Below are 14,340 nucleotides of genomic sequence, written 5' to 3'. Positions count from 1 at the left end.
GGTCTGTGTGTTTGTCTTTCTGTGGCTGCACATGCTGTTTACATTTGGCTAATGCAGAACCAGGTGGCCATCAGTCCGCTGGGGGAATTGCTAGTCATTCCCATTCTCATTGCTGCTCCACATTGGGGATCAGTAACAGGGTTGAACCTACAGGCAGTTCAGCTGTAGTGCAGTGTATTCAGTGTAACTATGAGCAGCCAATCAGATTGTGCGACCAATTCTAAGCAACTTTTCAATTGGTTCCATTATCTATTTTTTTATAGTTATTTGTCTTTTTCTTCTGATTCTTTGCAGCTTTCAAATGGGCGTCACTGTCCCCTTCTAAAAAAACAAATGCTCTGTAAGGCTACAAATGTATTGTTATTGCTACTTTTTATTGCCGATCCTTCTATTCAGGCCTCTCCTATTCATATTCCTGTCTCTTATTCAAATCAATGCATGGTTGCTAGAGTAATTTGGGCCCAAGTTACCAGATTGCTTAAAATGCAAATTGAAGAGCTGCTGAATAAAAATCTCAATAACTCAAAAACCTTCAATAATAAAAAAATGAAAACAAATTCCAAATTATCTCAGAATATCACTCTACGTCATACTAAAAGTTATGTCAAAGGTGAACAACCCCTTTAATTCCTCTGCTTTGGGAATTTGAGCCAATGAGATGAGAGAGTGGAAGTCTCCAGCCCCATGAGCGTTGAATTAATTCACATTTAGTTAGGAGTTGCCCCATTTATTGACTGATCTTTGCTTAGCGGCTCTCACGTATTCCTGCCCTGCTCTCCCCTTATCTGTGCTGGGAAATGTGTCATTGGGAACATAAAATTATTATTTTCAGGACCTGGGACCCATGTGCACCCCTTCCCCCTCCAGCATCACTTGTAAAGTTCTCTCAGGACCCCCGGTATATGGGGTAATACACAGTGTTCAGGCACTTAGGGTTGTGGCACAAAGAGAGAGAGTGTAACACACTACTGCACCTCCAGCCTGAACTGCCAAAAGTTTTATTACACCTGCCCCCTCACCAACTGCCATGCCCCTCACTGACCCAACTGCTGATGCTACACATGCCCCCCATTCATCCCTCCTGCCTCTGCCTTAACTTCTGCATTGTCCACTCTCTTTTCATGCTCAAGCTTTCTCCCCCTCCTGCCCCTTTTTTCTCTTCTACATCTTACACTACATTCTCCTCATCCTTCCCCCCTACGCATTTGTCTTCTGCCTCCCCACTTGTTCCTTTCCACCTCTCCATTCACAAATCCTCCCTCCTACACCTGCTTCATTTTTCTGCACCTTGTTCTGTTCTTCCTCCTGTATCTGCGCTAGCCTCCCCCTCCTGCACCTTTTTCCATGCCCTCCATACAGTTCTTGCTCCTTCCCAGGATTTCAGTTTATCATACAATCTTCTACCTTACTGTTCCCTACTCAGGGAACAGTAAGATTCCCCCATGTGTCCTCCCTCTATTCTACCCTTTCCTTTTAACTGTCTCAGTGCCTGAGCCCTGCTCTAGCTGCCCCCATGCCCTTCTCTCTGCCCGCTCCTGCCTGGCTCTGCTTTCAGCTTTTTGTCTCAGAAGAGCTGGTACATAATTTATCAGTCAGTGTAAATAAAGCCGCGTCTGCCTTCCCAGCTATTGTGTTGCCCACTCCTCGTTACTCACAGAGATGGGTGAGAACTGTGCCATGGGCCCCAATGTGATTGTCCATAGCCGTGTACACATATACCTTGCCACAGGTAAGTGCTCTCTGCCTATTCCTGCTCTCACAGGAGACTGTTCCATCCCTAGGGCTATGGGGGGGGGGGTTCTGTTTGTGGTGCCTCTGTACTGAACCACCTTGGGGGGGGGGGGGCAATTCAATGTTACAGCAGTACCTGGGATTGGGGAGGGGTCTAATTCTCCTATGATAAGGTGTTGATGACTGAAGGCAAATGTTTGTGAGGCATGAAACAAGTCAAAAACTTTGCAATGGGTCTAGTAACCCTTAGCAACCAATCAGCAGGAAGGTTTTACTGCCTGCTTGTAAATGCGAGCGCATGATTGGCTCTAGGGATGCACCGAATTCAGGATTTGGCCAAATCCTTCTGCCTGGCTGAATCCTAATTTTCTTATGCAAATTAGGGGTGGAGAGGGAAATTGTGTGACTTTTTGTCACAAAACAAGGAAGTTAAAAATGTTTTCCCCTTCCCATGCCTAATTTCCTTCGTGAAGGATTTGGGGGTTCGGCCAAATCCAAAATAGTGGATTCGGTGCATCCCTAATTGGCTCCCATGGATTGTCATAGCAGCTACAAAATGTCATTACACCTGGCAACATGAGGGGGGGCATTAATATATGTGTGTGTGTATTTAACGATTGTGGTGGGTAGGGGGGTGAGTGGGGTAGGTCTTGACAAAGGGCCATAGTAGCCCGAAACGTTGCCTAAGGCACTTTAAGGAAAGATTCACTTTTTTTCAAATCACCAGAGTGCTGCTGCTTTTGTTTATCTGAGTCTATTCCACCTTGGCAGAGGGTACATCGTGCACTTCGGGCTGCAAAGAGCCGTTTGCTACTCTTGAAGCACACATGAATTGAATTGAGTATATTCCAGTGCAGCTTTATATTTGTATTTATAAGTGAGAGCTGCCATACTCACATTACTCTATCCATACATCTGTACACACACGTGGTATGTGCCAACCAAACCTTTGTAAACGTGTGGTGTGTGCCCGGCATTCACAGCTGTCATTTATTGCTGTTCTGATAATAATGTGTGTGTGTGTGTGGGGGGGGGGTGTTTTTGGTTAAACTGTAGCACCAAGTGGGGGAGCTGCTGCCTGTCTCGGGGGTGATACTTATGCCAAGATCATTTACCCAAAATCTCTCCTAAACTGCTGTGACATACTATGTGGCTCCTGCACTGGGCCCAGAGGAAAGCGGGTACTGGGAAGGGGCAAGGTCAGTGGTCACTCCAATATATGACACGGCACCTTTCAAAGTACCAAATTTAAAATTTACCTGCGGGACCTCATGTGCCACCTTCCCATAGACTGGCGCTGTTTCATGCACAGGAAGAACGTGTTCCAAGGCTCCTATCACATTCAAATGCAACGACTTGGGACCTTGGAATACAGGAAGGGCCACAATTAAAGAGGAACTCCCACAAACATAACTTAAGCTTTTTGACAAGTAAACATCATTTCAAGCAACTTTGCAATATACATCAATTAAAAAATATGCAGACTTTTCATGATTTTTAATGGTTTCTGACAGTTGCCTAAGCCTAGCCCCCTGCTCTCCTGCTGATCTCTCTGACTACTTTCCTGAGCTGACTGACTACTGTTACTTTGTATCAACAGCCAGCTGTCCTCAGCCTGCATCCTCCAAACCCCACAATTCCCTGCACACGTGATTTCAATAAGGAAAGGAACATCATAGTGCAATGCATTATGGGTTATGTAGTTCCTGCATGCTGTCTGTAACCTGTGGAGAAGTTGTTACAATTTGTAACATGAGTGTTTAGTCCCTCCTTCCCTGCCAGGTTGTCAAATGATGCAGAAAGGGAAGAACTGTTAAACAGCTGGATTTCAGCATAGAAAATGGCCTTTATTGATACTTTTTGAAGAAACGGGTAACTGTGATTGGTAAATTAGGGGTTTCAGTGTTATGTGAGCCTCTTTATCAAATTTTGGTTTGCAAGCCGCAGTTACCCTTTAAAGAAGGGGAAAGTCAAAGTGAGCCCCTCAAGCAACCCCTGCCAGTGTGCCATTAGCCTTACGCTGCTTGGAGTGGTATATTTTGGGCAGAGAGCACTTCCCTGAAATTCGGTGGAGAACTCGGTGAATATAGGCAGCACCTCTCTGTTCTACCCCAGCTCAGCACCCCCTTGTACCCCCCCCCGGCATTCCAGCTGTCAGGCAGATACAAGCTGGTAAAGTGATTGGCATTTACAGGGCACTTCTGTGTGTCACTTACAAATCACTGGCTGTCAGGGCCGGGGAGACGAAGGCGTGTATGAAAGAAGGAATTGCCATATGTTGTACTACAATTCCCAGCAGCCCCTGCTGCCAATAATAATAGATTATAATAGGATATATGATACAGCCAGTGGGTCATTATGGAAAATTCCAATTGACTGTGCTGGTTGCAAAAAACCATCTCACTCCCATGCCTATAACCCTCCCAATAAGCCAAGATCCTCCGTTTGTGGGCAGCTCTACACCAAGAATTAAAAGTGACGGAAGGATCAGTCAGCAGAGAGACAGCCGCAGGAAGAATTGGGGGGGAAATGGATTCTCTCTCTTACTTTAATATAGGAGCACCCAGCCAGCTACCACTGAACTACAACTCCCAGCACAAGTGGTATTGCTTGTCCAGAATCTGTGGCAAACACTTTTACAAATGCAACAGGGGGCCCTTAACGATAAAGGCACCTCATGCCTAGTGGACGGAACCAATCAGAACTTTTTTTTTATCCTAATTGAATATTCAACGATCCAACATGATTCCAGCAAAGATACAGGCACAAAGCCCAACTGTCATCTGCACAAGGGCCAATAGATCAAGTCGGCAGAGTTTACCCAGCACCCACCTAACCACAGATTTGTGTCCAGTAATCAGGAAAAACAAGGCCACCCAGCACCTGCAGAACAAAAGAACTGCAATCGTTCTCACTTGCACTGCAGAGCCACTCTGTTCTTATCTCCCAGTGGGTGCTATTGTGCTAGTATCACCCCTGCCTGTGTTATCTGACTTGTTTCTGGGCTGTGACTGGTGCCTGCTCTTTCTCTCCTTGGATTTCAAGCCCAAACATGGATATCCAGCTGGAGTCCCTCTTCAAGCTGTCGCCAAGAGATCCACATTCCATTCTGCTGCTCGCCCGTCACATGTGTAGTTTCCCTCCAGCCAGGGAAGGTAGAGCGTCTAGCCAGGCTCTCTGGGCCACAGTGGTACAGGCAGGGTTAATGAGTCACAGTCCCAGGGATTTGTGATTGGAGAAAAGTGGGGGAACATGTCAGGGAACAGAGGGAAGTTTAAGAACTGAACAGAGTGGAGAAGATACAAAGTATCTACTGGGAAGAGTGAAGAGAGGGACCAGCAGCTTCAGAGGCAGAGGAGAGAGGGACACACTCCTTGTTCTCCAGCAGTTCCTAAGAGCCTGGAGAGCACTTGGACCTTCAACTTTTCTGCCCATCCCAATGGACTAGCTCTGGCATCCCATAGGATAGTGAGTTGGGGGCAAATTTACCCTGCGGGAGCTAAGACTTGATCAGCGCCTGAGGGTGAAAAGGAGCATTTGGCCTAGAGGTAAGGCAAAAGTTGGGGCTTGGGAAAAAAATATCAGTAATATGACTATGGGTTTGTGCAACTTGCAATGGAGCCCCGAGTGACTGGTGCTTCCACTGATATAGTCTACTCCCCTGGAACCCTAGTGCCTGGCCCTTCCACTACTATAGTCTACTACCCTGGAACCCTAGTGCCTGGCTCTTGTGCTGCTATAGTCTCCTCCCCTGGAACCCCAAGTGCCTGGTGCTTCCACTGATAAACTGTAGTTTCCTCCCCTGCAACCCCAAGTGCCTGGTGCTTCGCTGCTATAGTCTCTTCCCCTGGAACCCCCGAGTGCCTGGCGCTTCCACTGCTATAGTCTCCTCCCCTGGAACCCCGAGTGCCTGTTGCTTCCACTGATATACTGTAGTCTCCTCCCCTGCAACCCAAAGTGCCTGGTGCTTCCGCTTCTATAGTCTCCTTCCCTTGAACCCAGAGTGCCTGGCGCTTGTGCTGCTATAGTCTCTTTCCCTGAAACCCCAAGTGTCTGGTCTTCCTCTGCTATAGTTCCCTGTTCTGGAACCTTTAGTACCTAGAGCATGTCTAATATCGTCTCCCCTCTTAATTTCAAAGTTCCTGAATTAGAATCTGCACCAGAAACCAATCGGGTTTCTAAGGATGTAGATGGATTAACCATTTGACTAACTGGTGCACTATACCCCAACACCATTTTGTTTTCATGGAAATGTGAGAACATAAAATAAACATTGAAGGTGCGCTGTTGGGTCAGTGGTGTCTGGGACTAATAATAACCATACTCTGGGCACATAGAAATTCCATCCAATAAACTAGTCTTTAATATACACAGGGAACCCCCTCTTTTTATATTTTATTTTGTGCCATTGATTTGCATTCCTCTGCCATAGGTGTTGGAGGCAGTGTCACAAGATACAGAGAGAATGTCAGCAAACAGGACAGTTTTGGATCAGCTCCTGTATACGTACCCCGAGTGTGATGGCTGGAAGCTCTATATGGAGGGGGCTATTTACCACCTGGGAAATCTTCTTCTCCTTCTTGGTTTTATGGGTGGCAGTGGGATCTTTGGATGCATCTACATCTTTGGATTTCTAGCCACTGGCTTCCTGTGCGATGCCCTGTGGGGCTGGCTCTCTGCTTGTGGGGTGGACATATTTGTGTGGAATCTCATGCTGCTGATCATATGCCTGGCACAGGTTGGCCACCTTTTGTACCGGTTGAGGCATGAGTCCTATGGGGAGCACTATGATGCCCTCTATTGCACACTCTACCAGCCCCTACAGGTGCCACTGGAAGTCTTCAAAGAAATTGCCCACTGCAGTGGGAGGGAGGTCCACTACTTGAGCGCAGACCAAAGCTATGCCCTGGAGGGGAAGACACCTATTGAGCGTCTGTCTCTACTACTCTCTGGGAGGTGGGTGCTGATATTCTGTGGTGGGTTTAAGTCATCAGTTCAAAATTGAGATGGTCCTGATTGGGTCTGGGGTGCTTGCCCCAAGGTACATTCTTGAGGACAAGCATGGTTTGTTCCCAGGAATAAAGTTGGAATTGTAGGATGTGGTTTGCTTGTTCATATTCCATTAAAGGGATACTGTCATGGGGAAAAATTTTTTCCCCATGACAAAATGTCTAGCCCCATGTCAGATTTCAAAATTGAATATAAAAAAATCTGTTTGCTCTTTTGAGAAATGGATTTCAGTGCAGAATTCTGCTGGAGCAGCACTATTAACTGATGCGTTTTGACAGTATCCCTTTAAGCATTGGCATTTGTGCAGTAGTCTAAGCCTTGTTATGAGCACAAGGAGAGTTTCTATGGCTAAAAAAACAATAAAAAAACCATAAAAACAAGGAAAGGTTCTAGTGCTAAGCCTTATCATGGGCACAAGAAAAAGTTTTAGGGCTAAACCTTCCATGAGCACAAGGAGAGGTCCTAGGGCTAAGCCTTTCAATGAGGGGTTCATTTTAGGGCTAAGCGTTCCCATGAGTGCAAGTTGGGGTTCTAGGGCTAAACCTTCTCTTGAGCACATGGAGGGGTTCTAGGGCTTAGCCTTTTCATGAACATAAGGAGGGTTTGTTCTAGGACTAAACCTTTGTTTTTGCCCCTTTTCTATAAAACAAATCTCTTTGTCTCTTGTCCCAGAGTGAAGGTGAGTCTGGAAGGTCAGTTTCTGCATTATATCTTCCCATACCAATTCCTAGACTCCCCTGAGTGGGAGTCCCTGCGGCCCTCTGAGGAAGGAGCATTCCAGGTAGGGAAAGAGAATAATTATTTTTTATCAACTTACAGTATATTAAAAGACAAGCATAAGGGGGATCAAACATGAGCTTATATGCTTGAACCCTACTTAGAACCACCTTGCCGCATTTTCTAAGAATGGGTTTGTCTCTATGCGATAGGCCACTAGTGTTCTTTATAGTCCCATGTTCTGTTTTTTTCACTGGGGCTGTTCTCTTTCCCAGGTCACTCTCACGGCAGAGACAGACTGCACCTTTGTCAGCTGGCCTAGGAAGAGGCTTTACCTCCTTTTGGCCAAGGAGAAGTACATTTCCCGACTCTTCTCTGTGCTTCTTGGCTTTGATATTTCCCAGAAACTCTATGCCCTCAATGACAAGCTCTTTGCCAAGTTTGGCCTCCGCTTTGATATCCGTCTGCCGAGCCTCTACCATGTTCTGGGTCCATCCTCAGACTCATCTGGGGAAATTGCGCCTGCCATGGAGCCTTCTCATGTTCATCAAGATCCATCTCCCATACAAAAGATGGCACCATCCCTACCTCAGCAAGCACCAATCAGCAGGGACCACCGACCAGAGAGTGGCATTCTGGGTGAGGATTCCACCAGTCTAATCCTGGAGGATTTTGCTGAGCTGCCTGGTTCCTATATGGATTATGTGAGCGAGGGAGAGTATATGAAGTGAGAGGGTATGGCAGCTCCCTGTAAGTACCCCTCTTGCCTGCCCAGTGATGGGATGTGTGAGGCTCTGCTTGCCTGCCTCAGCCTGTTTAATCCATAAGCAGATAGTAGAGTGTGTGAGACAGGGACAGATCTGCAGTGGGGCTGCCTATTACAGCATGGCTGGCCAATGGGATTTGTACCAATAGGGGGAACAGCATGTTTGTGTCCCCTAACACCCAAGTACACAACAACAACAGAACCCTCCTGATATGTAATCATTCCATTTCAAGGGTGGGGGTTTAAAGGGGCAACATGTCCAATTTGAGTCCCTATATATATATATATATATATATATATATATATATATATATATATATATATATATATATATATATATATATATATATATATATATATATAAAACCTGAGTCAGACTCTTGCACTCTGAACCAGTCTTCCATAAACGTGGGTAAAGGGTTACAGTATTTATGTAAAGTTCAAGAGGACCCGCACTCCTTGGTTAGTGAACCAAAAATATCTTTATTTTTCAAACTTGTGCATCCAACGTTTCGACCCGCATTAGGGCCTTTATCAAGGACCTTGATAAAGGCCCTAATGTGGGTCGAAACGTTGGATGCACAAGTTTGAAAAATAAAGATATTTTGGTTCACTAACCAAGTAGTGCGGGTCCTCTTGAACTTTATATATATATATATATATATATATATATATATATATATATATATATATATATATATATATATATATATATATATATATATGTATACATATTTAAGAGAATTCAGTCTCCTATACACTTCCCAGATACTGATCTCTCTTTAATTTCTGCTCGAACGTAACACTGAAACACTGACACTGTAACACTAACACTGGAACCATAACACTGAAACACTAACACTAACACTGACACTGGAACGCTAACACTGTAACCGTAACACTGACACTGTAATACTAACCCTAGAACACTAACACTGGAACACTGACATAGTAACACTAACGCTAGAACATTGATACTGGAACGCTAACACTGAAAACGTAACATTGACACTGTAACGCGAACACTAACACTAGAACCGGAACACTGACAGTGTAACACTGGAACCAGAACACTGGAGCACTAACACTGGAAGCGTAACACGAACACTGTAACATTGTAGCACTGACATTAACGTTGGAATTGTAATACTGTAATGCTGGAACCTAAATGACTTTTATGCTCTTCCCTGATCAGTTATATTTTCAGTAACAGCCTCTGTGCCTCTATTATTTTCCAGGTGACTGTGTCCTGCAGAAGGGCCATCCTCGTCTTCTTTCATATGAGCGAGCTCCTCTTGCCCCAACTAACACTCCGGAACTCTAGGGAACAAGTCAGGGAACCAGGTCCCACTCTGAGCACAAGCCACTAGTGTGTGTAATTGTGTGTGAATTCCCACTCAGGAGTCCTCCAGCTTTGTGTATAGACTGTGGGAGTGACCAGTGAAGCCCAGTGGAACAAGGAGGCTGGTGTTGTCTCAGTACAGAATTCCATGGTGTAAATATAGAGGATCTTGGATACAAGAGTGTGAGCAGCTGGAATGTTTGTGCCCAACACATTGCTAATTGTGCCTCTTCTGCATACGGATAAAATACCCTCAGTCCTTATTCACTGGATCCATGATGGCACCGAAGCTCTGTGGGGAAACTCTGTTTTATATGTGACAGCACCCATGTACCCATGTGCCTTCTCCTTGCCCCCCCCCCACACTATTTCCTCACATGTATTGTCCTTGCACTGAATCTTGGGGTTTTCAGTTTCATTAAAGTTTTATTTATGCACTTTTTAATCAGAGTCAATTCAGCCTGACTAACTCAGGGATTATCTTCCCCTTTAGGGACCTCAAGGGCCTGGAATCCCTGGGAGTCAGCAATGGGCACTGCTACTAGCACTATATAGACTGCACTTGCTGGAAAAACATAAATAAAAAAACAGCAAGCCGAGTGGTGGGGTGTGAGGGTCGGGGTGCTTTGATGACATCTTTCAGCAATGTTCCTTAAGACATGGTCTCAGCATGATTTAACCCCTTATTGGGAATCCACATTCTCACCTTGGCTCGGTGCAGTATGAATGTCCTGCCCAGGTATAAAACATACACTACATATAATTCTCCCCTTCAGTGTTCAGTGGAGCTGCCCATCTCTCAAGGAACAGAATGGGGGATCACACTTCATGTCAAGGAGGTTTCGATGGAGCAGTTTTAGCTGTAATGGGTGGGCCAGAAGGGTTGGGGGGCTGTGGATAATGTGGTGATGATAATGGGGATCTGTGAATAAATTGGGGAGGGAATAGAGCACTGGTAACATGGTGTTGCTATTTCTGTGCCCAAGTCATCCTCTAGAACTGTCCCCTCAAAAGCTCGGTATCGAGGATTTCTCAGAACTGCAGTCATCTCACACTGAGGAACATCATGAGCAAGGACTGCCCGACCCTCTATGTGACTATAGTAGGACTGGAATTTGGAGAAAACAAAATAACTGACAACAATGATATAACAGCTGAGAATAGACAGGTAGAATGATGATGTGGGAAGGCAACTTTTACTCAGATCTTAGGGAGAATCCTGGGGAGAGTCTTACATGGAGATCTTGGCTTTGCTGCTGGAAGTCTCACTCTTACTGTCCTGGGGGAAGGCTTTGACAACAAGTAATGGTAGTATTGCACCCAGGGCAAGGGGTGGCATTTCTGTTTAGAGGAAGGGGCTACCAATACAATTCATTCAATAAGAGAATTTATTATTATATATGGATATATAGAGATTGGACTATTTAATTGAGGAGACTAAACCCCCCTTAATCTTAATTTTTCTGGCTTTTGATTACACACCAATGGGAACCTAAAGCCAAAACCTTCCAATGAATCTGTTTGTTTGTGAGACCCCCCCCCCCCACATGAAGCAAGTTGGCTCCATATGCCATTGGCCCAGTGTTCATTCAGCTCACAGTGACGGACAGACGGACATCATGACTGGTCTTGGCCTCCATTGATGAAGTAATCAACGTGTCCCATGGGGATGCTGATACCAAAGTATCTCTGATACTGGTTTGGGGGCATTTTTGGGCAAATTTGCCCCTGGAGACTCATCTGGGCAGCTCTGTGTGTTTTGATCATGGCATCATATAGGTGCAATGTCACACATATCAAGGAATGGTGCCTGGGGCCAACAGCACATTGGTTGTGCATGGGATTTTGACATGCCCTTTGGGTTTCATTGGCTTTTCATTTACTTTAATTGTTTCAAGTGACCTGCCCCAAGCAAACAGAGCCCCGCTCTGCCAGGTGGGACTTTATTCATTTCAAAAATGAGCCACTTATTTAGTAATTACCAACAATAGTCATAAGGGTCAACCTAAACTGCGCAAGTCTAATGAAGCTTCCTCCTGTTAGGCATCTACTTGTACCAATGCAAACATATTTGTGCGTGATTGCTTAATACTCAGAGCTGATCATTAGCCTCACCCCATCTATGATCAATTTATTGGGCCAAAAAAAGGCAAATAAAATTCTCACTGGATAACAGCAGCCCCCACGGATTAATATTTGGCCAAAGATCAACCCATCAAGCACAAATTCAAACCTAATAGACCAATAACAATACTCCCTCCAAAAGTTTTCATCCCTTAACAAAAACCCCTGAGATTAAGCAATTCTTACTGTCAGTATCAGTGTGTACTGCCTCTACAAATACTGTGTTCCCCTTGTTCCTCTGGATGGACATTCTTAAATTTGTAGCCTGCATAATCCAGCTCTGGGGCACAGAGAGATCATAATGAATTTATGGGAAATAATAAAAGAACCTTCCACTAAAAGGCAGGGACAAGTGCAGGAGTTACTACTAGTTAGTCAGGATGTCTTCAGGAGAATTCCAAAAATTAACCAATAGCACAGGTCCTGCTGCAACTTCTGTATAACTAATAGGACTCCTGCTGAAACCTGAGCAGTGGCTCCCAAATTGCGAGAATGGCCTTTTGGAAATTGAAGGGGTGGGGATTGGAGGAGTGGCAGCCTGAAGGCCAGTTAGGGTGACAGTTGGGGACAATGGCCATTTGCACTCCTAGATACACCTGAGAGTCCAGCTAGAAGATAAGTTATGGTGAGATTTGGGGTGAATATGTGTATGTGAATATGCTCCACTTTTGGGATATTCTTGGGACTTTGGCTGAACGACTGAATATTTACATATATGAGCCCTGCCCAACAGTTCACCCTTCAAGGTGGGCCCTCTCCAGAGGTTGTACATTTTGGCAAAGTCAGGGTTGGACTGATGGGTGCAGGGCCCATGAGGGCTGCCACCCCAGGGGCCCCTGCACCCACCAAGGGGCCATTTCAGCACCACACACCCCCTAAAGGGGCCCCACACCCGAGCACGTATAAATTAAACGTACTTTCAGCATGTCAAGGAGGGAGATCAGTGACCTGGGGTAGCACCAGCGGGGATAGGGTCTGGGCTGGCGGGGCCCGCTGGGTTTTTTCATGGTGCCCCACCGGCCCAGTCCGACCCTGAGTGAGGCTTAAAGTGTGTCATCATCATTGCCCCTTTACCTATTATATGTCCTATTCAACCCTCCTAACATCTGCCCCAAAAGTCCAGCTGCATGTGTCTCAAGGCTGATTCCGATCAGGGGCAAAGATTCCTCAGTGACCCCGCTTCGTATGGATAGAGGAGAGAAGCCAGTAGTGGGGGAGGCAAAACAGGCAAAGTAAGCACTGATTAAAATGCACAGAATAACTGCAGTTGGGGGGAGATGACTGCGATATATAACCTTCTGGGGAACATTTATTAATAAAAGTTCATATTAAAATTCTTATTAATTATCTCTGCCCCACTGGTTTAATTTAGACCCCATTATTTACCAGCAGGTGGATTATGAGCTCCGCTACTTCCTTGCTGAGCCTCGGAATATTCTCCACTGCTTGCTTGTACTGGATTGAAGCAGATACCCAGTCTACTGCCACCACGTTGGCATCTGCTGCCCCAAGCAGGGCATCCGCCATATCAGTATATATCAGTATAAGTATATGCATATAAAGTGCTTTGTTCCCTAAATGTGCCCCACTATTGCTTTCATTCAAATGATTTGTCTTATTCGTTGAACTAAACAATGCATAATATTTGGCTGCTGAACCTCTTTGGATCTTAGGAGCAAGGAAAATGTATTTAATCAGGTTCTTCCTCCCAGTGAAACCCTGTATAATGAGATAGGAGTTTGATATGTCTCCTTAGGCTCTTTTGCTGCTGCTTAGGGAGGGAGGATGGGACTAAGGGAAAAACATATACTGGAATGACACAGGTTCAATATAAAGCCAATTAAAGGGAAAGTTTCCCATATTTTAGAGCAGAATTTGACAATTTTAATAAGCATAATAATCCTATTTATGAGAATCTATGGGAATATGGACTTCAACTGACCTGAAAGCATGGATCAGGTTCTTGGTGGCACGACTGGAGTTCAAGGGTGAGTCTTTGATACTCTCAGACTTCCTCAAGTCAATGACGTGCCCACAGTTTCAGTTTTGGATGGTGAATAACAGGAATTGGACTTGGAGTTGGTTTTCTTGGAATATCCCAGATGTCTGGAAATCTAAATACGTGAGATTGGTGTCCTGGGCACTCACTGGGAGGAAAAAACCTGGATCAGGAACAGGAGAGTACAGGTCTGTTGAGCTGACAGCATCACAATCTAATTTGACTGACGGAAACAATATGGCAACTCCCTCCCTCCTTCTTCCCTTGTACAAATGTACAGATAAGGAATTATTCAGGGAACATTTGGGAAATCATATTCACCACTGTGAATATTCTAGTTGCAGGGGTGACTGCACCATTATAGTATCTGCCCCCCCAGGTACATGTGATGTAGGGACTCCCTATAAGGATTTCTGAATGGGATGAACACTATGGATTCTTTGTTCCCAGAGATTAGACTGATAATATTGTATCTAACTGTAGCCTTGACAGGTTAGTATATAACTCTTCTTACCTGCTCAAATGATCATAACCAGTCTGGCTGCCTATTGGAGTAGATGCCCCCTGGTACTCCCACTCTGTGCCATGCTCCTTAGTACAGATTTATACTCTCAGCATTGCAGATCAGAGTACAACCCCTCTCAGCACAGA

At 45.2% G+C, this 14,340-nt stretch overlaps 1 protein-coding gene across 1 annotated transcript; it reads left to right on the top strand.

Moving 5' to 3' along the window:
* Window positions 1-5,158: 5,158 nt before the first annotated feature.
* On the top strand, window positions 5,159-10,011 carry popdc2.S (popeye domain containing 2 S homeolog; the record flags this gene model as incomplete). The annotated part of the gene is given in 5 exon segments (NM_001094497.1): window positions 5,159-5,279; window positions 6,164-6,687; window positions 7,414-7,522; window positions 7,734-8,208; window positions 9,463-10,011. Coding segments are annotated over 3 exon segments (1,056 nt in total). The 3' UTR covers window positions 8,190-8,208; window positions 9,463-10,011.
* Window positions 10,012-14,340: the final 4,329 nt, after the last annotated feature.

This window comes from Xenopus laevis, chromosome 2S, assembly GCF_017654675.1.
Source record: "Xenopus laevis strain J_2021 chromosome 2S, Xenopus_laevis_v10.1, whole genome shotgun sequence".
Classification (NCBI taxonomy): Eukaryota; Metazoa; Chordata; class Amphibia; order Anura; family Pipidae; genus Xenopus; species Xenopus laevis.
This window is presented reverse-complemented; position numbering and strand designations above follow the sequence as displayed.